Raw genomic sequence first — 25,071 nt, 5'->3', positions numbered from 1 at the left:
TCTCTCCAGTTCGTTCCCCACCAAGTTGGACAGGCTTGGGATCTCGAACGACTTAGGCCAAGGACGTGAAGGAAGCTCGTTTTTAGCAAAAACCGAGCTGCAAGGAACATGTAGCCGTTTCAGATGTGAAAACTATGTTCCTGCTGAAGGCGTGGATCTCACTTACTCTTTTAGCTGTTGCCAAGCACACGAGGAAAAGAGTTTTTAATGTGAGGTCCTTAAAAGAGGCTAATTGGAGAGGTTCAAATCTTGATGACATAAGGAACCTTAGGACCACGTCTAGATTCCAGCCTGGAGTGGACAACCGACGTTCCTTTGAGGTCTCAAAAGACCTAAGGAGGTCCTGTAGATCTTTGTTGGTGGAAAGATCCAAGCCTCTGTGGCGGAAAACCGCTGCCAACATACTTCTGTAACCCTTGATCGTAGGAGCTGAAAGGGATCTTACGTTCCTTAGATGTAACAGGAAGTCAGCAATCTGGGTTACAGTGGTACTGGTTGAGGAAACTGCATTGGCCTTGCACCAGCTTCGGAAGACTTCCCATTTAGACTGATAGACTCTGAGAGTGGATGTCCTCCTTGCTCTGGCAATCGCTCTGGCTGCCTCCTTCGAAAAGCCTCTAGCTCTTGAGAGTCTTTCGATAGTCTGAAGGCAGTCAGACGAAGAGCGTGGAGGTTTGGGTGTACCTTCTTTACGTGAGGTTGATGTAGAAGGTCCACTCTTAGAGGAAGAGTCCTGGGAATGTCGACCAGCCATTGCAGTACCTCTGTGAACCATTCTCTCGCGGGCCAGAGGGGAGCAACCAACGTCAGCCGTGTCCCTTTGTGAGAGGCGAACTTCTGAAGTACCCTGTTGACAATCTTGAACGGCGGGAATGCATACAGGTCGAGATGGGACCAATCCAGCAGAAAAGCATCCACGTGAACTGCTGCTGGGTCTGGAATCGGAGAACAATACAACGGGAGCCTCTAGGTCATCGAGGTAGCGAACAGATCTATGGTTGGCTGACCCCACAGGGCCCAAAGTCTGCTGCAAACATTCTTGTGAAGGGTCCACTCTGTGGGGATGACCTGACCCTTCCGGCTGAGGCGATCTGCCATGACATTCATATCGCCCTGAATGAACCTCGTTACCAGCGTGAGCTTTCGATCTTTTGACCAGATGAGGAGGTCCCTTGCGATCTCGAACAACTTCCTCGAATGAGTCCCTCCCTGCTTGGAGATGTAAGCCAAGGCTGTGGTGTTGTCGGAGTTCACCTCCACCACCTTGTTTAGCTGGAGGGACTTGAAGTTTATCAAGGCCAGATGAACCGCCAACAACTCCTTGCAATTGATGTGAAGTGTCCTTTGCTCCTGATTCCATGTTCCCGAGCATTCCTGTCCATCCAATGTCGCACCCCAGCCCGTGTCTGATGCGTCCGAGAAGAGACGGCGGTCGGGGTTCTGAACAGCCAAAGGTAGACCTTCCTTGAGAAGAAGGCTGTTCTTCCACCACGTTAGAGTAGACCTCATCTCTTCGGAAACAGGAACTGAGACCGTCTCTAGCGTCATGTCCTTTATCCAGTGAGCAGCTAGATGATACTGAAGGGGGCGGAGGTGGAGTCTCCCTAACTCGATGAACAGGGCCAGCGATGAAAGTGTCCCTGTTAGACTCATCCACTGCCTGACTGAGCATCGGTTCCTTCTCAGCATGCTCTGGATGCATTCTAGGGCTTGGTTGATCCTTGGGGCCGACGGAAAAGCCCGAAAAGCTCGACTCTGAATCTCCATACCCAGGTAGACAATGGTCTGGGATGGGCCGAGCTGGGACTTCTCTAAATTGACCAGGAGGCCCAGTTCCTTGGTCAGATCCATAGTCCATCTGAGATTCTCCAGACAGCGACGAGTTGTGGGAGCTCTTAAAAGCCAGTCGTCTGACGGAGCCGGACACAAGATCATGGTACTGCTGCACAGTCTGTGAACTGTCAACCATGGGGAAGCGAGGAAGTACAGCGACAACCCGAAACTGTCTAGACTGTCTGGGTAGTACAGACAACTCCTTATCGGGTTGCTGAGGTTGCCGCACTGCGTCACAACAAGTCACCTCTGCTGGTTGTTGAACGTCTTCCCAGTGACACACTGACTCCGTAAAAAAATCCTCTATCAAGGACTAAGCTTGGACTGCATGTCTTGCAACAAAGCTCAAGGTCTATGGGAGCAGGTGTGGCAACAGACGGGGTTAGCGACTGAAGCGGAACCATTTACCCTCCCTGGAAGCATGTTATGCTTAAATAAAAGTCCATAGGAGGCTAAGCAGCTTAAGGCTCCTCTCCAAATGACAGAGTCCTCAAGGGAATATCAGAAGGAGGGAGAACAGCACTTTCTCATCTACAGGAACCATATCCGAGAAAAGCTAAGTTCTCTCAGTGAGGGTTTCACTGGTGCAAAAGCAGCAGACCAGAAGGCAACGTTATGAAACTGCTTGACAGTCTGTGAACTGTCAAAAACTGAACTGTCAACCACAACAGGAGCGTGAGGACATACAGCACTGGTGTATAAGTAGCAGACCAGAAGGCAACGTCATGTAACTGCATGACAGTTTGTGAGTTGGCAACAACCAAAGTTGTGTGGGGAAGCCTCAACTCCTGCCTGACTAGTTTGCTGCTGGCGAGTGGCGGTAACCACAGTGTGTTGCGGAGGCTGACACACCTTGTCAAAACACGGCAGCTTGTGGTAGCTCCCGCACGGCAACGGAGTGCTCTGTGTGTGGGAGTCATCATACATCTGGCAGGGTTGACTGTGCATGGGTGGAGGAGCTCTCACAACAAGAGTGTGAGAGCAGGAAGCCATGCCGGGCGCACAACCGTGGGAGGTGTAGGCCCACGGGTGCATCGTCAACCTTCTCCGCAGTCGGAGTGTGGGAGCTGGCAACAACAAAAGCAGAGTGCTGGTGCGTGGGAGGGGCTGCGGTGGGTTGAGGAGCATGCGGTATGGTATGCAGAGCATGCTGTAAGGTATGCAGAGCATGCTGTAAGGTATGCAGAGCATGCTGTAAGGTATGCAGAGCATGCTGTAAGGAATGCAGAGCATGCTGTAAGGTATGCAGAGCATGCTGTAAGGTATGCAGAGCATGCTGTAAGGTATGCAGAGCATGCTGCATGGGCTGCGGAGAAAGCCGCATAGTGCTGGAACCCGGCAGCTCTACAGAACCTTCCCACTGCTGATGCAGTAGCTCACGCATGTTAGCAGATGGTGCAGCAAGAACATGCGTCTGGCAGGGTGGACTGCGCATCGGTGGTGGAGCTCTCACAGGTGGAGGGTGGGAGCAGGCAGCCGCAGTATCTGCTGAGCGCACAACCTCGGCGGGTTGTAGGTTAACAGGCTGCATTGTCAACCTTCCAGCATGATACTCCTGCATGAAGGAGCAAGCTGAGACTGTATAGTCTGCAGCATGGACCACTAGGGTCTATGAAAGACAACAACAAACGGAGCTACTGTCCGTTGTGACTGAGGGTCTAAAACAGCTGGTGCGGCAACAGACGGAGTTACTGCCTGTTGCGGTACCACCTAGCCTCTCTTAGGAGGTGTGCAGTTGTCGTACTGCAGCGAGTCCGAACTGACCCAGTGGCTACACCTAGGCCGTTGGACTTGCGCGGAAGGGACCGACTTGCACTTAAAAGCTGCAAGATTTGGTCCATGGTTTCTGCGAGAAACCTCTTCCGCAGACGAGGAATAAATGGGCTCTCTCGTCTTTGTGTGGGTGGGGTGATCACGTCGGCAACGTGTGTAGATACACCCGAAACCACAGAGGGAAACGTCTGTTCGTCGATCAAGGCCTGAGGAACCCATAAGTCCTTCGACATTACTTCTCCCCTGGGCTTGGGAGCTTGTAAGAGGTATCGGACTAGGTGAACAACTGGCACGAACAGACGAACCCTCGAACGCAACACTGTAACACTTTGCGCATATCACTTTATCACTTTTGATTTTCTGTTTGCACTTATTTCACTGAACTCGAAACTTTAAGTGGTTTGTACCTGAAACACGCAATCCTATCCTTCATTAAAAGGTAGTAATTGCGAAAACAGTATTACAATGTAACAGAAAAACATAATGAAAGATAAAGAATTCAGTGGCTGGAAAAGAGACCAAACACTAGATCAAATAAACTACGTTTAAAATCTCTCACCGCATAAAGCCTGGGAACAAGAATAAAACTCTAGAAACGTTTTACCTTCTTCCCCTATATCGACTAGGGAGAAGAGCAAAAAAACGAGAACAACGTTACCCGCTTGAACGAAACGTTTATCCTCCTCTCTCTCCCTCCGTCTCTATCTCTCTCTCTCTCTCTCTTGACTTAGAACCTGAGAGATGAGCCCAATTATATATATCGTTAAAACATATTATTTGTTAAAGGAAAAAAACTGAAAGGTTTCCCAAATAAAAAGTTCCTTTATAGAATTAAAACCATTTAAGCTAAGAAAGAATGAACGAAACGCTAGAATCGGTTTACTCTTACTGCAACGTGAAACCGTGAAAAACTCTCTCTCTATCGTAACGATAGAGCGCAAGTTGAACGTTCTGAACGTCAACAACTGCGGAGACTAAACAAAACGTTAGTTCAACTTTGAAAACAGTACGAGACTTATCAAAGAAATTCTTTCAAAAACATTAAAATTAAAATAGCATAAATTCTTAACAGGAAAAACGATATGACGAGCTCAATGTTAATTAACTTCGGTTCCAAGTAAGGACCGCCTACATTAGGAAAGGTCGCATATAAACAAACATAAAAAAAATAATTTTTATAAGTTTATAATAAAAGGAAAGTTAATCGAAGAGGCCTATAAATGGCGGAGAGATATAAAAAAAATGAAAGAGAGTCTATACTCTCTTCGACACCAACACTTCCGTCTAAGGGAAGGGTCGGCCATTTAAAAGTGAAAGAGAGTCCATACTCTCTTCGTCACCATAATTAAATCAAATTAATTCCAAAAGCTTGCTAAGCTAATGATAAAGCTTCCTGAATAGCGAAGGCTAAACTCTAGAGCAAATACATCACCAAATCGTGAACAATAACTCCAGAATCAACAGCGTATCCAAGTAGGTCTAGCCGGAGGCACGACAGAGGAAAAATTGAGTTCTTGTTGACAAGAAGTACTTGAGTACCTGCTCACAGATGGCGCTGTTGTGTACACCCCCACCTGTATAGCGATCGCTGGCGTATCCCGACCGTAGATTTCTGTCGGGCAACAGAGTTGACAGCTACATGATCATCGGGTAAGATTAATATTGAAAAACTAATTTTGGTAATACGAGCATAAAAAATGGTACTGAAAAGGGCAGTGACCTTGTTTAATACTTTAATGCAAGGTAGCTCCTGCACCTTCTCACACTTATGTCAGTTATATAAACCCACTTAGAGTACAGAAACAATTTGTTTGCCAAGTGCTCGCAGCTAGGCAAGCTAACTTGGTAACACTGCCACTGTCATAAAAAGCGATAGCCTTTTCAGACTGCATGAACATAGGAAATTTTAGCAATTTTTTCCTTAAATAAATTAATTGCAAGTTAAGAACACTACACTTCTGACAGTCCAGAAGAATTCCCTTAGCTATCTAATTCCTCTAGCCTAGTCTCCTCTAAATTCTCCCTTAAATTGTAATGTACTTAACTCTTTATGTTTAAGAGTCTTTCTCACAAACCTGTTTAGATAATAGCCTGACATTCTCTTCAACACTTCATCTTGAGTGTCGGTTAAATTTACACATTCTGAAAATTGTTGTTTCCAACATACGACACAAAAATGTGATAAAGATCTTGAACATTTAATCTACAGACACATTTCAAAACCAGAAGACACCCCTAATTTAATTAAAGCTACCCAACACTGATATAAAATTAATACTGAATCTGGAAAAGCAGGCAGAATGATAGATAGTCCAACCACAATTGATTGATTGATTGATTGATTTAAAGTTTTCAGGCATCCTGACAATACTATCAACAATAACACTGAAGGCTGAACAAAGCTCCTTACCATACAACACAATATATTTGGCAAGTGATTCAATTGGTACTATTTAATTCAATTTTTGATGATGGATGTTAAAGCAAGCAAGCTTCAAGGAAGCCAGATGAACCTCAGGTGAGTTTCTTATAAATAATAAGCCTTTGCACATCCTTTGAAATATCAAGATATATTATAATTACCTTAAGGAAGTTACTCTATTTTTACTTTTAATCTTGTACAGCTCATATTTCCTGACAATGAATTCATACTTGTCTCCTGATTCAACCAAATCCTTTCGTATTTTTTCCATTCCACTCTGAAAGAAAAGGAAGCAAATTTTTATCTTGTCAAGCTTAACATAAATTACAAAATAACATGATATAATAACAAAGCATTGTGAATACTGTAATAAACACTTAAAGATAGCATTCATTGCTCCTACATAAAACAAGTCTATGAGGTAAAGTTCTTTTCATCCTTTTTTTAAATGGTAGCTATTAATATTTGTATCGCACCATAGGTTTAATATTGAAGAAATGGATATTTTAAACTCATCAATCTAGTTAAGTTGCATGATAATTACCGGTATGTGAGACACCAGTTTTACCAACTTTTAATACGGTACATAATTTCTCTTTTACCCATCTCTCTCTCTCCCTTCTTTCACTTCCCTATGGTGCATAGTATACCCAACAGGAGGCATCACTGAGCAAACTTACCACAAGCCTATATACTTTCAAGAACTCATTATTGGAGTTGGGTAGCCCTTCATATACAGAATGAAAAACCTCTTTACATCACTAAAACCTGGGATGATGGTGGGAATTAGATTACTATGTAGATTTTTCAATAATTAATTTTATTATTAAAATAATGTTTTACTTAAATAAATCTTACCTAGTAGTCATCATACTAACTATCTCACTTTATTGTGGGTAAGTGATGGAGAGGTAAAAGCCAACTAATTTAAATCACACTCAAAACTATACCTCTTATCTTATAAAACTTATTAATGTTTGAAAATAGCACTGATTATTGCATGCTTAATAATTTTCTATTCTTTATCTTTCTCAATGCTTAAGTTCTCCCTTTAGTATTATATAATCAAAACTCCATTCCAAGCATTCCTGCAGTTTTCACAAACAGAGTAAGGGAAAACTACGGTATATCTTTACCATCCATACTTGTATACTAACCTTACAAAAATACCTTGTATGTAATACAGTTGTCCTACATCCAAAACAGCTCTAAACTAATAACAGTATATTATATTAGTTTAATTAAGTTAGTACGTACTGTACTTCACTAAGCTGTAAATATCCTTTTATCACCTAGTACACAAATTGAACATTACAAATTTGAAAAATAATTTGTATTTTGCCTTACTACGTATATCTCTCATAGTGGGGTACAATGGTTTGATTTTTTTAGAATAAAGCTAATCAAGTATGCTTACATCATTGATAAACCAAAATTTCCATTGTTGGGACGAGATGAAACCACAGCTTTGTCTCATTTTGTTTGGCAAAAATTATTTCAAATACTACTAGAACATAAAACCTGATGGGTTTAGTATTAACCTCATCACTTTAAGGTATTTGGTTTTAGAAATAATTTAGGTTGTTTTAACAGCATTAAATGGGATACTCTTCAATAAGGACCAGATCTATTTACCATTTCTATGACCTGATATCCTTGTCTTAAGATTCTCTGACACGGAACATCAATGGGGTTGTTGAAGTCTCCCTTTCATTATTTACTGAAGAATTTAGTGTGATTAACTTACTTTTTGAAATGTACTTTATTTCTAAGAGTTTTTCTAAGCACATATAGAAATTCTAAGCCTAATCTGTCTTATCAAAATTCAACGAGTATTTAACCTGTGTTTTACTTCTCATAACATTTCAATGAAAGTTTTTAAGATGCTATGAAAATTAGGTAAAAGTTAACAAATTAAATTTTGCAACATAAAAATAACAAACCTGCAATTGCTTAATTTCTTCCAACATTGAAATTTTATGCTTAGAGCTCTGGATCTGACCATCAAGCAACGAGTGGAGCCTACGAGGCGATGATGCACTGCTCCTCACACTGCTGCGCTGGGTGTCGCATCTATAAAAGATAAGCAGATATATAGTTATTTCTAATGGTGGAGTAATACAAGCTTTAAGAAACTTAAAATTTATGTTTACAAGAAAAGTACAGTATATCTTTGAAGATCTATTGAAAATAAATAACACAGGACAATGTCATACAAAAACAAACGTCTCCTTTTACAAATCTGATCGGTAATTTGGTTATATCATCAAAGTTGTTACACATTTAGAGCCCTTACACACGAGGACACTAGCGTCCGCCACCGGTGTTGGACACTAGTTGCCTCCCATATTATCAAATGGAGCCTTTCACACGAGGCAACAGCAGTGTCCCAAGCAGACAACTTCCGGGCAACAGATATTTCGGTGTCTTGCTCCCGCAACACGTGGCGGACACTGACGGTTGCCGCCACTCACTGCAAAGCATTGTTCACTAGTTGCCAGGCGGTGTCTTGAGCAAGAACACTTGTGTCCGACACCGGTGGCGGACACTAGTGTCCTCGTGTGTAAGAGCCCTTAGTCATGCAAAAAAATCTCTCTTTTTACAAATTTGATTGGTGGTTTGGTTATATCACCTAAGCTGTTACACACTTTATATAACCAAATAAAAATGAAAAATCATGACTGAAAATACAGAAAATAAATTCATATCATACACTTCAAAACTCTTTGTGCCAGCTGGTCCTGCAGTGCCTCCTAAGTCAAGAGATGGTAAAGGATCTTTGCCTTCAACCTGATCTCTACTAATGCTGTTAGACCTGCTGCTTCCATGCCTCTGCTTTCGCCCACTATTCCGAGGAGATTTTCCCCTCTCTGCTTTCAATGGCTCTCTGTAAAACAATTGTGTAACCAAGAAAATTTCCTTATCATTGTGAAAACTGTTTACAGTATGTATAATAAAAACATTCAAGTAAATAAATTCAATTGATTATACTTTACACAATTTAGTTAATTAGTATGATTTGTAAACCTACAACAATAAATTTTCTTTTAGGAGGATAATAATCTTTGATACAATTTATGTAACAAAATAATAAGACAAAAAAAAATACTTTCAATCATTTATAAAAACATTACACAAAAGAAAAGATTTCATGGGTGTCTGTTTCTATTCAGGGTAAGAAATAACAACTTGGAAGGAGAGTTCCATTGAATAAAGAAACTGGAGAAACTGAAGAAATGTTTTCATATTGACTTCACCAATTACATAGATAGGAGTTATTGTTCCTATAAAAACTGATGCATTTTTGTAAGATTCACTGTGAAATCTAACTAAAGTATAGCATTGTACCATATAATTATAAAATAAACTTTATTAAGATAACTTTTCATTTATACTGAATACAAAACTACTAAATTTAACCCTTTTACCCCCGGGCTCTTTGGAAATTTCCAACCCTTAACTCCCAAGGGGTTATTTTTTCCCCAGCACATTTTGCAGTATATTTTTTTTAAATGTCTCTAACAGCCTTAATTTTTGTCATAGAGAGGTCAGGTTGGTTTCATTCTCTTGGAAAATGCCTGAATTTTCTCAAAAAATTATCAAAAATATGAAAAAAAAAATTTTATAGCATTTTTTTGCAAGGACGTACCGGTACGTCCATAGGGGTAAAGGGATGGTTTTGTGAAACGTACCAGTACGTCCTTTGGGGGTAAAAGGGTTAAAGTGTATTAACTGTAAGCCTAAGGTAACTCATTAATTGAGAATAACCTATTGTGTTAAATACTAGAGTCACTGACACCAAAGTCTATGGCAAAAGATAAGGACAAAACTCGAAATTAGAAATATGAAACCATTGACGATATCCAAGTAACCCATTTTCCCCAATATAGGGAATCATCATCACACCTACAATAGCTTGTTACTTCTTTGGTCTCTTTACAGAACCTAAATTACTGGACCCAAAGCCAGACTGCATATCAAAACTTACAATTAAATTTATAAGGTTTTGGAAATATGTTTAAAATATATTTTTTCATTTGTTCAATTCAATCATGAAATTTATAAGTTGTAGTGTACTGATGACATCTAATATATCTATTGAGAAAAAGCCTTTTGGGATACCCATATGAGTTATGAATTATGATTCTGGGGCCTCCTTAAGCTACAGTAACCACTAATAACAGAAAAAAATAAGTATTCCATAAGAGGTAGACATTTTTCATAAAGTATTAATAGTAACAAAGTAACCAAATTATGGGAGCTTATGTGAAGAAAAGTAATTTTGTAAAAACCCTAATCAACAGAGATATCAAAGCCTGATAAAGTTTGAACATTAATGCAAAGCGCAAGACAATTTGGTCACAAAAGTAGTAGATACAGTACAAGATTAGTGGGACAAAAACCAGTAGGGAGGCCAAGAAAAAAAAAGATAAAGTGTGTAGATGGAGACCATGACTGGACGAGATTTTCAAGAAAAGTGAAGAAGACAGCTTAAAAGATCTATATTTTATACACACTCGTTAATGACATGATTTTCCATTTTTTTTCTACAATTGTATATAAATCTATTGCTACACCTTTCTTCTACTTAGGTCTTTTTCTTGATATATTACAATTTTCACCATCATCATCATCATACAAATTTTATTCTTGGCTTTTTCCTCTACAGGGTTAAAAATGAAATGACTTTTTCAATTCCCTTGTCTTGTACTGTCTACCTGAACTCCTAGAAGGTTCAAGTCTTTCTATAAAGATAAGCTTTTTATCAATAATTTACTCATCCTTCCTACAGGTATTTGTTCTGAAACCTTTTATTTGTCCCAAAATTAATTTATTATTATAATTATTATTATTATTATTATTATTATCCAAGTTACAACCCTAGTTGGAAAAGCAAGATGCTATAAGCCCAAGGGCTCCAATGGGGAAAAATAGCCCTATGAGGAATGAAATACAGAAATAAATAGACGCTATGAGAAAAAATTAACAATAAAATATTTTAAAAACAGTAAAAACATCAAAACAGATATGTCATAAACTATAAAAAGACTTAAGGCAGCCTGTACAACATAGAAACATTTGCTGCAAGTTTGAACTTTTGAAGTTCTACTGATTCAGCTACCCAATTAGGAAGATCATTCCATAACTTGGTTACAGCTGAAATAAAACTTCTAGAATATTGTGTAGTATTGAGCCTCATGATGGAGAAGGCCTGACTATTGGAATTAACTCAAGGATGGTCAGACTTATGAAAAATCTTATGCAGTATGCATAATGAACTAATCAAACGACGGTGCCAAAGATTAATATCTAGATCAGGAATAAGAAATTTAATAGACCGTAAGTTCATGTCCAAAAAATTAAGATGAGAATCAGCAGCCGGAGACCAGACAGGAGAACAATACTTGAAACAAGGTAGAATGAAAGAATTAAAACACTTCTTCAGAATAGATTGATCACCAAAAATCTTAAAAGACTTTCTTAATAAGCCAATTTTTTGTGCAATTAAAGAAGACACAGACCTAATGTGTTTCTTAAAAGTAAATTTGCTGTCGAGAATCACACCTAAAATTTTGAAGAGTCATACAAAGTTAAACATTATCAATGCTGAAATCCAAATGTTGAGGAGCCACTGTCCCTGACCTACTTACAATCATACTTTGAGTTTTGTTAAGATTCAACTTCATACCACATAATTTGCAACTTGCACTAATTTTAGCTAGATCTCTATTAAGGGATTCAATAACCCCAGATCTACATCATTAATATGACAAATTTGGAGATAATTTGTATTTTTCCCTAACTAATACAGACCTGGAGTTATTTATGTGAAGATTATCTTTCAGCAGCAGCTGGAGGTAGCCATTAGACTTTAATTGCGAGGTGGCAACCCTGCCTATCCGCTTGAGCGGGTAAGCTGGGGGGGACCCAGTCACTTCTATATATACTCTCACAGCGGTGAGAGAGGTCACTTTTTATTGCTGGCAGGACTTATGGGGGACAGGTGATGGCGGGCCAATTTATATAAATAACTCCAGTTTTGTATTAGTTAGGGAAAAATACAAATTATCTCCTAATTTGTCATTTGTTCCCATTCTAACAAGCCTTTCTTTATGTGGATGACTCACTCTTAGGTGGGTGGAAGTCCTATATCTGGCATGGACATTGACCTGGATTTACCTAGTAATATATGACACCTCGCTGAAATACACAAAGTGAGTATACGCACAGCCTGTGCAATGCAGTAAAATAGAACTGTTGTTTGTATGAATGCCTACGAGTTTGTTTAGGAAAACAAGATGTATCCCATTGCTCCCTCGAAGAAAGCAATGGGGACGTGTACAGTATAACAATTTCATAACTCATACTAGCCTACACAAGGGGACTGATAATTACCTGCAGAGGTTGAAGCCAGCTTGCAGAGGGACCCATGTTGCTGTACCTCAAGGGAGGGGAAGATGAAGAAGGGAAAGCAAGACATTCTTTTCATTCATCCCGGTCTTAACCTGGGTAACAATGCCCTCAACCAACTGTTACTTGCCCATCAAGGAGCCTGAGGTAGCTTAAACCACTTGTTGAGCAGCCACCACAGGACCGATAGTGAACGTATCGAGTCTCTTGTGGGTCACGTCTTTTAAGTAATGGGCTGTGAAGGTGGTCTGTCTCTTCCGCACGCCCACTTGGAGAACTTGCAACATGGAAAAGTTACACTTGAATGTCAGGGAAGTACTGATTCCCCTGACACCATGGGCTCTAGGTCGATGAGCCTGAGGAGGATCGGGAGCCAAGGCTCTTTCGATTACTTGGCAAATCCAGGAGTAAACCGTGTTTTTTGGTGATCCTCCTCTTTACTCTACCTGAACTAACAGAGGTGTTAGTCTGGGCCGTGTTGCTTCAGTGCGTTTAAGATAGTATCTCAAACTCCTCACTGGGCATGGTAACAACTAATCTGGGTCATTGGTTACAGAACGAAAACTCGCAATCTGAAATGGCCCGAATCTATGCTCCAGTACCCCTGGATTTTGAGTCTTGGCAATAAATTCAGGGACGAAGCTGAGTGTCACTTCCCTTCCTCCTCTTGAATGGGCAATGTCATACAAGAGGCCATGAAGTTCACTGATTCTTTTTTGAGGCTAAAGTGAGCAGGAACGCCGTCTTCAAAGTGAGATTTCGGTCAGTTGCATGACGTAATGGTTCATGAGGTCCTTTCCAGGATCTCAGAGATTAGGCCTCCTCTTTGGAACGTGGTGTTCCAAGGAGGAGGCCTAATCTCTGACTAGGGGCAAGTGATCTCAAAACTCCGTATGAGTAAAGAAAGCTCCAACGAAGAGGAAATATCTACTCCTTTCAGCTTAAAGGCAAGGCGTAAGGCTCAGCGATAGCCTTTCACCGCCAAGACCAAAAAGAGTTTTTCCTCCCGAAAGTATACAAGGAAGTCCGCTATTACTGGAATAGTGGCATCGAGTGGAGAGATATTCCTTTCATGACACCAATCACAGAATACTCTCCATTTAGCCTGGTAGACCAAGACTGAGGACCTACGCAAGTTTCTGGACATTCGCTCTGCAACTTGTCGTGCGCTCTTCTGCAGCATGGTCTGGACTTCGGCCCTGAGGGCCAGCTCCTTTGCAGATCCCTTTGTATAGAAGCTTAGATGCACTGGATCCCGAGTCAGTTGAGGGAGAGATTGAATGAACAGGGCGCAATGCCCTAGGGCGATCACTTCAACCGTCCAGGGATCTGCCACCTCTGCCAGTGGCACTGTAGGCATCCTCCCACAGGTGGAGTGATGAGGAATGCCATTACTACTGAGAGGGACCACCTCAGCCACCTCCCTTTCCTCCCTTCTTTCCTCTGAAGGACTTGGGCCCCTTCTGTCCCTTGGAATGAGAGGGCCACTTCAACACCTTAGAAGGTCCCGAGGACCTAGAAGTTGACTGGTGAGTAGAGGAAGGTGCTTGCTGAGGCCGAGAAGACTGGGAAGGTCTACCATAGGTCCACGATGTCGTGGCCCTATGGAGGAGAGAATCGTTGGACGATTTCCTCCATCGCTCAGCAGCCCTCTCTATCTCTTCCGGAACTAAGAAAACCGAACCCTCGAGGGTGGAATTCCTCAACCGAGAGACTTCTACTTTTGGCCCCTGCTTGTGGAATCGACCTATGACGGTATCCCTTCTCTTGAGGATGGCGTTTGCCCACAGGTTGAGATTATGGTGCGACAGAAACTCAAAAGTCCGGGTACCTGACAACAGGAAGGACTGCAAAGTCTTCCTGGCCAACTCCTTCGAAAGGTCATGGGAGCAAACCATGAAGCCTAAGGATCCCAACCATAGATCGAGCCACGAAGCAGCCTGCACGGCGTACTTTGTGACTCTCTCTATGTTCACGAGCTCTATTGCCGAGGGGGAGGCCTTCAGAGAGGAGAGGGTTTGAGTTGGAACACCCTTCGTTAGGGACTCTACCGAAGGGTTGAGGCTCATGATGAAATGTGGTTCCCCTTCGATCTCGCAATACATCCTTTGTAAAAACGAATGGAAGTGGAATGGACTGAGAGGAGGAACCTGCCCTCAAGGAACTTGAAGGTCCAGCTATCTGGGCGAAAGCTTTCCTTTTGACGGCTGTCACAAACCCTTGGACCAGGGCAGAGCTGCACTGGACCTGGAGGCTTCTGGCTCTCGAATATTTCATCGAGAACCATATCCTTCCCTTCCTGGATGGTGGAACTAGGAGTGGACAGGCTGTTGATGGCCCTCATACAGGCAAGGACCTGCCAAAATTTGTGTTTCGACTCACGTCTCTCCTGTTCGGAGTGATAGTTCGGGCTTGTCGCCTTTGGAAGATTCTCATCCTCCCAGTCTGCAGGGTCGTCCACCTCCAAACTCTCATCCAGAGCCTGGGGTAGGTCAGGGTGGTCAACAGAATCACTGGGTGGGCCTGCCACAGGGGGACCACCTCTGTGCCTCAGCCAATCTAGCTTCCCATGCCGCGGTGTTCTCAGGTTTCAGCTTCATGTTCTTTGATTCCCTCCGCACAGAATGTTCCTCCACGGTCTTGGGAGGGGGAACCTGCGAGGTCTTCCAGCCACTAGAATGACTAGACGAAGTCTTGGCAGCATCTGGAGGAGGTACAGAAACTGGATGTTGGTCCGGAGCCACTATCTCAATTTCTTGAGGGTTAAAGGAATGGATCGTGATCTCCCTGGGCGAGCCTATGTCCCTACTCGTCCTAGGATGGATGATATCGGTGAGAAGTGATGTTACGCCTCTCATCCTTCTTTTCTGCTTCTTAGTTATGACCTCCTTTACTTCACTGGCATAAAAGGTAAGTTGGCCATATAAGAATTCAGCAAGCGATCGGGGAGGAGGTGATCTGCGTGCTCTGTCTGCCATCGATTTTCTTCTAGGGTTCTGACTCCCAACTGACAGACCCGATAAGGGTTCCAGTTTCAGGGGGATCCTAGGGGTTGCCTTGACTGAGACAGTCGGAGGTTGTGGCGGTGTAGGAGCCACATTCAGTGTCTTCAGGAGGGTGGTCATGAAGGTGCTCACCCATGGAGGAAGCTCTAAACCCCTAGGTATGCCCTAGAATTCCCTTGGAGTGTGTCCTTTGGGTGGAACTCTAGAAGGAGCTCCAGTCGACGGAGGTGATAACCTCTGAGGCAGAGGAACACGTTCCTTCGGACACAAAGGACGCTCTGGACTAATAGGAACGTTCACGAACCTATTAGGGAGCTCCTTGAACCCTTCTGGGAAGGGTTTTGGTCTTCTGTCGGAGGTGGAAGTCGCAGAGGCACTAGGCGATGGTGTTGGTACCGCATTTGCTCGCGGTTCCGACACATCTGCTCGTGAATTGCTCACGGAAATCTCCTATTTGCTCGTAAAATTGCGAGTTTCACGTGTCAACAGAGGAAAAGGAGGGTCTAATGCCTCCCTGTTACCCCAGAATATCACCTATGTCCGACGAAGTCGACAGAGGAGGCCTCTGAGTAGGGACTACTTTCGTTGAAGAACGCGTCACAGCGGGACACGTTTCCAAGCGTCGGGTAGGCAAACGCTTTGCTAGAACTTCCCAGGCAGTGAAAGGCACTAGGGGTTTAGCTGGACGCCTGTTAGAGGAATAGTCATTCTCATCTTCAGGTCCGGTCCGAGGTCGTTTGGAAGGTCTGGTTGAGGGGCTATGTGCTGATGGACTGCACGTACGCCTACCTCTACCTCTAGATGAGGAATGTCTAGACCTTGATCGCGAACACGTGGTTCATGATCGTAAACGAGATGTTCACGAATGAGAGCATCTAGTTCTCATTCGAAAACGGCGTGAACGTCATGAATGCCTAGCTCACGAACGTGAGTGTGGCCTCGTGATCGAGAACGTTGTTCTCGTTAACGGTACCCTTGCGAACGTGAACGCTGCCCTCGTGAACGTGAGTGTCGTCCTCATGACCGCGATCACCGTTCTCGTGATCTAGGTCGCAGAGATTTAGAACGCGAGCATCTGGATCTAGTTCTAGACTTTGCTCGCGATCGTTGTATAGAACGCGATCGCGAGACACGTCCTAGTGAAGAGGAACACCTCCAAGGAAAGGAGAGTTTTGACACCTGCGGTCTCGTGAGCGCGAGGCTCTAGAGCGTGAGGGTCTTCCAGAAGAAGAGCGCTCGGATCGTGATGACCTATGATCCGTAAGATCTTCCGATCATCGCGAACGGAAATCAGGGGAAGAGAATCCAGAAAGGAGAGGCAATAATGATTCTCGTCCTTTCGCGCTGCTGATGGTAGGAGCGCTGGTCCCCGGAAGATCCACACCTGCAACCTGCGGGTTCCTATGAGGAGATACGGAAGGTTGAAGGTTAGGGAATGACGAGGTCTCAGGATGGAGAGAGGGTTCGTCATCAGCAGGGGGCCGTGGAAAGAGGCAAACGCGAACGATCACCTTGTCCACGTGTGGAAGGGCCAGGAGAAGGCGACAGATGGACCGCGCACAGTTCCAAAGCGTGAGATGTCGACAGCTCTGGAGAAGGTTCCTTCCTGGCACCACACTGAAGAAGGCACAGCAGTTCCTCCTTCGAAGGGGGTCTCGAAATCCCTAAGGACGACCACACCTGCAGCAGATCTGAAAGGGAGAATAGCTCGCCCGCGGCTGGAGGAGAAGTTGCTCCTCTAGTGGAAGCGACAACCCTCCCCCAGTACTCCGTAGTTGCCAAGTAGATAATCGATCTGCGCTCCTACTCGATCGTCCCTCGTAAAAGCGCGAGCAAGAAGGAGCTTTTGAGAGAGATTTGGGCATGCAAGAGGAACGTGCTTTGCTCGCCCCTGAGGGAGAGCGGTTGCGCTTAGTCTTCTTCTTCTTCCTATGCCGCCCAAATTTCTCCCATTGGGAGGCAGACCACTCCCAACACTCTGCGTAGGGCGAACCGTGCTTGCATCGATGCCCTCGGCAAGTAGGACATAAAGAGTGCAGGTCAGTCTCCAATGACGACATGAAGGTCCTGCACGCAGAACCCTTGCGCCTAGGAAAGGTTCGCATGATGAAGGCGATCGCAAGAGAAAATACGCACACCTGAAAAGAGAAAGCAGAATTGAAAAAGTCCAATGACAGTCAGTAGGAGAGCGGACACATCTGATCTCTACCGAGCCAAAAGAAAAAGTGGCGCCTCTCACTGCTGTGAGAGTATATATAGAGGCTACCTCCAGCTGCCACTGAAAGATAATCCACATAAATAACGGTAGGTTTGTTAGTATAGGAACAAATCTACTGTACAAACAAAATGCCCTTACGATTTCTTATGTCGTCCACTATTTCTAAGAGATTCCCGTCTGCGCAAGCTCCTTCGATGAGAATCTCCTCTTGTTAAAGAGGATTCGGTAAACGGCAAACTCCTTAAGCTCGCAGGACCATATTCATCATGAACACGCTGACTAATGGACTCGCGTCTGGAATTTGTATCTGGAAACATTTACTGATGAGTATAGTTCAATGGGCTCAAACTGATCATACACACAAAATTCTTATTCTGTTTGCTGTAGTAATACTATTAAAAATTAATGAACAGGGGACTTAGATTTTTTTACAAACAAGTCAGGATTGTTAAAGGTGTACTGTATCAACACATTCATGCAATGGTTCGGATTATGATTAACAACCCTATAGCGTTATCGCCTAATTAAAACGTATGTTACCCTATCTGTTTTTCTTATTTTGATTGTTTTTATTGTGGTATTCCATCAATACTAATTAGGTAGGAAAAAATAAACTAAATACTTCAACACAGCATCATAAAAGACACACAACAGTCTACTTGTTTCTACAATGTATAAAATAAGAAGAAAAAACCACACAGATCACTTCTCCCTTGACCATTACAAAACTTCATTGTCTACAGTAGTTTAAATAACTGTAAACATAAATCATAATAAAAGAAAATGGAAAAAAACTAATTAATCCACTCTTCAAGTAAATTAAGGCATTAATAGAGAAGCTTCAGATTTTAAAAGCAGAATCTATTTTGCATAAAATCAACACTTACTAAATGGCAAAAGTACAAGGTAAAGCATATTCTTGAAAAGTAACTTGTCAATAAAAATCTGAATCGGTATACCAGAAAAAACTTAGTTGTTGATTTTCATGTGCATCGGCTTCCCCGTCCATCTACTGTCAATTGCTGGTGAAAGAATCTTGCATCATATAAAATACAGAGCAGATGCTTATCCAAAAATGGAATTTATAGAGGGGAGGATAGAGCTACTGGAAAGTGTGAAGATGCTATCATAACATTATTGCCTGTAGAACTACTAACTTAACATAGCTGAAAATTTTTAAGAAAAGATTAGACTCCTGAACAGGATGAAATAACTTTGCCCGGATAAATATCAACATCCCATGGTCAATGAAAGGTCTTAATTCCCTAAAAGGATACAACAACTATATCAGAACTTCATTAAGCTATGTTCGAGTTGATAATTATCAGATAACTAATTAGTTCTTAGTATTGTGAGGTTACCTATGATGATGTACTGATACATTCAACTTGATAATTATCAGGTAACAATCTAGTTCTTGGTATTATGGGGTTACCTCCTACAATGTACTGATAGTAGAATTTTAGACCGCAATATGCAGGTAACTTCCTACCCAGCCATTCAACTCTAAATTAACTTTAAATTTCCATTGCTTAAGGTTATACATTCCACATAGAAAGAAATTCCTCAGGATAGCTCTAAGAGTAGTAAAAAAGGGATTCAAAGGTCTCTGCAAAATTACATCTATAATAATGATGTAAAGCCTTGAAGATTTATAGTCTCAATTAATCAATATTCAAGTGGGACGTATGAACAACCTTGCCGACTAGCACCTGGGAGTACTCGTCCTTCTAATCAACGATATACAATGCCTTCCAGGATCTGATTGGGAGTTGCATGAGACACCATTTACAGCTCAAAGATGATGTACAGTTGAACAAAGGAATTCCTGGTACAACTCACTCTGAAGAAGTGCACCCAAACACACCCTTACTGCTCAGCGAGTTCCTGTGTTTAGCCCCGCCCACCACCTCTGCCATCTCTCCCTAAACTATCTGTTTGGTTACTCGCAACAAGTAAAGGTGTGGCAGGGTGCAATTCTTTGGAGCGAGGTGTACCCGGATCTCCTGTGTCTAACTGTATATAAAAATAAGAGCTCTCACTGAAAATTAACTATTGTTTTTCATGCAAATGGAATATTTGGGCTGTAAAGTCTTCCAGGTTAATTTGAATAAAATAAAAATATCCAAAAAATAGAATAATAAAGGGAACATATCAAATTAAGTATGGCTGTTGTATCTTGATTAGATAGGGTTAGAAATGAAGTAGTGAGGGCCAGATTATAAGAAATTAATTAGCAGCAAGAGGGGATATGAATGTGTTGAGGTGGTTTGACTATGTAGAGAGAATGGAAATTGGCTGTCTGCGGAAGGAGGCGACGAATGCAAGAGTTGATGGGAGGAGTACAAAAGGAGGGCCAAGGTTTGGGAGGATGGATGGAGTGAAGAAAGCTCTAGGTGATAGGAGGATAGATGTGAGAGGCAAAAGAGCGTAACGAGCGATTGTTACGCAGTTCCTATAGGGCCTGCTGCTTTCTCCAGTTGCCTTGGTGATTGCTGAGGTAGCAGCAGTAGGGGGTTCAGCATAGGAAGCTTCATTTGTGAAGGATAATGGGGAAGGGTGGGCTGTGGTACCATAGCAGTACCAACCAAACTCGGCTGAATACCTCGTCAGGCAGGAAGGAGCGAAGAGAAGAAAAGCCCCCTTTTGTTCTTCATGTTGGCTAACCCCCAATATTGGGGAAAATACCTTTGGTCTATAGATATAGATAGATCAAATAAAAAAAGAGCTATGAAATAATACCAAAAAGGAGAAATACGTAATAAATAATGTGCTATTTTTTACCCTAACTAAACAATTATTCTCATAACAGGATAGGGCTGGATTAAGAAGCTTAGTATGATAATAACAGTTGTATAAGGGATACTTGAAAATGTCAAGAATTTTAACCCAGCATAAGAAAATTTGATGGAAAAGAAGTTCCTGCCAAATTTTATTGTTAAAATTATTCTACACAAGAACTATGATTATCAGAGGTCCTAGAAGGAGACCTTGGCTAAAAGGGAGTTTAGGCAGATCCAATCCAAATAAAAAAAAAAAAATCCCTAATACACAAACATCAGAGACGAAGACTTGTTTTAATGTCCCTCATTATAAAAATAAGAATATGCCTATGATATAATTTGTCAAACTCCAATGTAAATCAAATACTGTACGCAATTATAATTCTGTATCAAATGAAAAATCGTTCTTTCATGCATTGTATTCAATTATCAGTCAATAAAAGAAACAAATAGAACGTACACAAAATGTGCATTAACAGAAAAAAAAATGGTGCTGCAAAATAAAAGGAACCTTACACTGAGTGAGTTCTAAAGCAAACAATAACAAATGCAAGACTTTCCAGAGTCCACTCACTCCTTATATACCGTCGTAGCTGTCCTTCATTATCCTCTATTTCAGCTAGAGCCTCAGAAAGCTAAAAATGCAATGTTAGTAAGATTCACAGGTGGGAAAGTTGTTTGCGATCACTTCTAAACCTAAATAGTTTACCATAATGAACAATACAAAATGCAGATAAAACCCCTGCAAACCTGTACATGACTAGACAATTACGTTTTGAATCTAAAGATATAGAAAGTCCCTCCGAAAAAAAGAGTCTGAACTTTCTAGTCATACAAATGATGCATGCGCAAATGGAGTCAATTTACCTGACTTTTTCATCTAAAGGGAAGGTACAAATTAGGTGCCGCTTAATTATGGACTGATAAAAGTACGTTCATTTGGATAAACTAATGTTACTCTTAAATAAAATCTATCAAAGCCAAAAGGAACCAACTACTGCACTGTCTAACTAGCTTCATATAGTTAGATGGAAATATTAAAGAATAATGTTATACAAGCAAAAAGTGTGAACCCTTCTAAATGAGAGGATAATTATCAACTGAGACCAAAATAAATATAACACTTCATGGTTAAAAGACATATTATGTAATATGCAAAATAATGTACTTTTTGTTAAATGGAAAAAAAAAAAAAAATTATTCAATATTTACAAACCAGGAAAGTTGATAAAACATTATCTGTGGCAGACCTTGACCTTTTTACCCCCAGGCTATTTGGAAATTTCCAACCCTTAACCCCCATGGGGTTATTTTTTTTCAAGCACATTTTGCAGTATAATTTTTTTAAATTGCTCTAACAGCCTTAATTTTTGTCATAGAGAGGTCAGTTTGGTCTCATTCTCTTGGAAAATGCCTGAATTTTTTTCAAAAAAAAATATAAAAAATATGAAAAAAAAAAAAAATTGTATAGCATTTTTTTGCAAGGACGTACCGGTACGTCCATGGGGGTAAAGGGATGGGTTTTGTGAAATGTACCAGTACGTCCTTTGGGGGTAAAAGGGTTAATACTAAATTCTGCCTACTTGTTAAAATCTTGCAATGATACTTTGTGTAACTTCACACGTACCTTGTATGCTAAAGTTTCATTATCCATCTCTAACTGGCGTGAAGCCTTTTCCAAGAGCGAAACCCGATCCTTCATTTCACTTAATTGGTTCTCAGATTCTTGGTGAGTTCTCTTTAGTAATTCAAAGTCTGTGCTCACCTGTTGAAAGGATTGAGAATACGAGGGAAAATCAATACTAACTGTAACAAAATTGAAATATTTCAAAAGTAATTAGTATTCTTCCTAGCTACATAAACCATAGTTCTTTAAATTGGGGGAATGTTTTCAGCAGAGCCGAAACGCCCAATGAAACCGTTAACAAGGTAATTAACGACAGGTGGTGAGCATGGGCAAGTAACTTCACCCACTTTCCTATGAAGGAAATTTCTCATTTTACCTTTGGCTCTGGACTGAGAAGGGTGGTTGAGGTGAGAAGTTCAACTTTGAAGGACTAAGGTTTATATAGCTCGGAAAATCCAATACTTTTATGATTTTTTATGTTTCAACGTGTATACAAACCTTTTGTCCTTTAAAACAGGGAGACTTATTTATTGGTGGGAGGAAGTCCCACTAAAACCAAACTAGTCGGTTCTTTTTCTTCCCTGGACTATGTCAGTTTCCCTGGTCCTGTACACAAGCAACGGAGAAGACTAGCATATTAAAATCTATATGAGACAAAGCTGTTCATCGGATAGTAAATACACATGATGATGCAAGTGGAGATTGGCTGAGAAAATGCTACTAAAGGATTATTAAAAATTTTGGTGTATAGAAACTGTGTACCTGGCACTAGAGGCCTAATATTAAATGACAACATGTGAATAAAGGCACAACAACGTTCCTCACTCTATCATCTTCTTAACAGGATTCTGAAAGGCGAGGGTATAACAATAGAAGAATCTAGATTAAATTAAGAGATTGAGACTTGCATGGCAGCAGTCAATACAACTTCATTCTAGGAATTGCCGAAATAATGTATTTTAATATTTCCAAGCACGAAAATGTAATGCGTTTCAGATTTTGGTCTCAAATACTCTACAGTTAAGTCGACATTATCGACAATTTTGAAGAATAAAGAAATAATAAAGGGAACCAATGTTGCTAAAGAAGCGACTACTTTGACGAAGCAAAGGCCTCAGATACTTGAGGAAGTGGGAAAAGTTGTTACTTATTTTTATAAATGAGAAACAGCTACAGGGTGATAGCATCAGCGAGGGATTTATTTGTGAAAAGGCACTAGAAATCTATGCTAAGTGGGGGGGAAAAACTCATCCTTATACTCTACTGAAATAACCAATAGGACTGTAAATCTTTTCAATGATAATGTTATGCCTCATTACCATAAGATTCTTTAAAAAAGACAAAAGCAACAAACATTGAATAAGTTCTTAAAGAAAAACCTGCCCCAAAGCAACAGGAAAGGAAAAAAACAGTTCTTAATTGAAGAAAAACCTGCCCCAAAGCAACAGGAAAGGAAAAAAACAGTTCTTAATTGAAGAAAAACCTGCCCCAAAGCAACAGGAAAGGAAAAAAACAGTTCTTAATTAAAGAAAAACGTGCCCCAAAGCAACAGAAAAGGAAAAAAAGTTCTTAATTGAAGAAAAACTTGCCCCAAAGCAACAGAAAAGGAAAAAAACACAAACCTCAATTACCAGGCCCTTGTATGGAAGGGGAATTCCCATCTCGGCAATAACTCCTCTCTTCATCCCCAAACCACCATCCATTTACACTGTCATATTGCAACCAAAAAGGTAAGTTTGCTTATGTTAAAATGACTTCTAAAGTTTTATTTTTTATTGATTTTTTTGTGTTATTGTATTTACTGTTTGTGTAAAAATTACATAACTAAATCATTTTTTCATATTAATATGTCATACTAATAGCAAATAAACTGGGGCTTAGAATGCATTATTCACTTCTACATTATTTGTAATAGGAAATAATGATTCATTATTCAAACGAATCAGTATTCAACCACCTTTTTGGAACGAATTATGGTTAAATACCGAGGTATTACTATACATATGACCTCCAGAAACAGGTCAGGATTTAAAGGAATTTCAGATCCACTACTTACACCAGCATCTTTTATGAAATATGTTATTTTGATAATAAAATAAATTTTTGAATATACTTACCCGGTGATTATATAGCTGCAACTCTGTTGCCCGACAGACAACTCTACGGTAAAAACTCGCCAGCGATCGCTACACAGGTTGCGGGTGTGCCCAACAGCGCCATCTGTCGTCCAGATACCCAGTACTCAATGTAAACAAAGACTCAATTTTCTCCTCGTCCCACTGCGTCTCTATTGGGGAGGAAGGGAGGGTCCTTTAATTTATAATCACCGGGTAAGTATATTCAAAAATTTATTTTATTATCAAAATAACATTTTTCAATATTTAACTTAGCCGGTGATTATATAGCTGATTCACACCCAGGGGGGTGGGTAGAGACCAGCAATATATGTTTACACTTTTATGAGCTAAGAGTTTTTATTTCATTTTAGAAGTTATCAAAATAACAAAAACAAAATAAATAGGTACCTGGTAAGGAAGTCGACTTGAACAATTACTCTGCCTTTTAAGTACGTCTTCCTTACGGAGCCTCGCGATCCTCTTAGGATGCTGATCGACCCCTAGGATCTGAAGTATCAAGGGTTGCAACCCATACAACAGGACCTCATCAAAACCCCTAATCTAGGCGCTCTCAAGAAATGACTTTGACCACCCGCCAAATCAACCAGGATGCGAAAGGCTTCTTAGCCTTCCGGACAACCCAAAAAACAACAATAAAAACATTTCAAGAGAAAGATTAAAAGGGTATGGAATTAGGGAATTGTAGTGGTTGAGCCCTCACCCACTACTGCACTCGCTGCTACGAATGGTCCCAGTGTGTAGCAGTTCTTGTAAAGAGACAGGACATCTTTCAAGTAAAATGACGCGAACACTGACTTGCTTCTCCAATAGGTTGCGTCCATTATACTTTGCAGAGATATATTTTGCTTAAAGGCCACGGAA

At 41.1% G+C, this 25,071-nt stretch overlaps 1 protein-coding gene across 2 annotated transcripts in view; it reads right to left on the bottom strand.

The window, feature by feature from the left end:
* LOC137628389 (uncharacterized) overlaps positions 1-25,071 on the bottom strand; it is a 124,525-nt gene that overhangs the window by 32,915 nt on the left and 66,539 nt on the right. For both annotated transcript variants that reach the window (XM_068359541.1, XM_068359540.1), the window contains exons 6-11: positions 22,073-22,210; positions 21,020-21,080; positions 17,801-17,969; positions 8,742-8,915; positions 7,972-8,101; positions 6,190-6,305 (exon numbers count right to left, since the gene is read on the bottom strand). In XM_068359541.1, the coding sequence (XP_068215642.1) occupies positions 6,190-6,305; positions 7,972-8,101; positions 8,742-8,915; positions 17,801-17,969; positions 21,020-21,080; positions 22,073-22,210 (788 nt within the window). The remainder of the gene's footprint in view (positions 1-6,189; positions 6,306-7,971; positions 8,102-8,741; positions 8,916-17,800; positions 17,970-21,019; positions 21,081-22,072; positions 22,211-25,071) is intronic.

The sequence above is a fragment of the Palaemon carinicauda genome, chromosome 36 (genome assembly GCF_036898095.1).
Source record: "Palaemon carinicauda isolate YSFRI2023 chromosome 36, ASM3689809v2, whole genome shotgun sequence".
NCBI classification, from domain to species: domain Eukaryota; kingdom Metazoa; phylum Arthropoda; class Malacostraca; order Decapoda; family Palaemonidae; genus Palaemon; species Palaemon carinicauda.
Note: the sequence above shows the minus strand (reverse complement) of the source record. Positions and strands in the feature narration are given on the sequence as shown.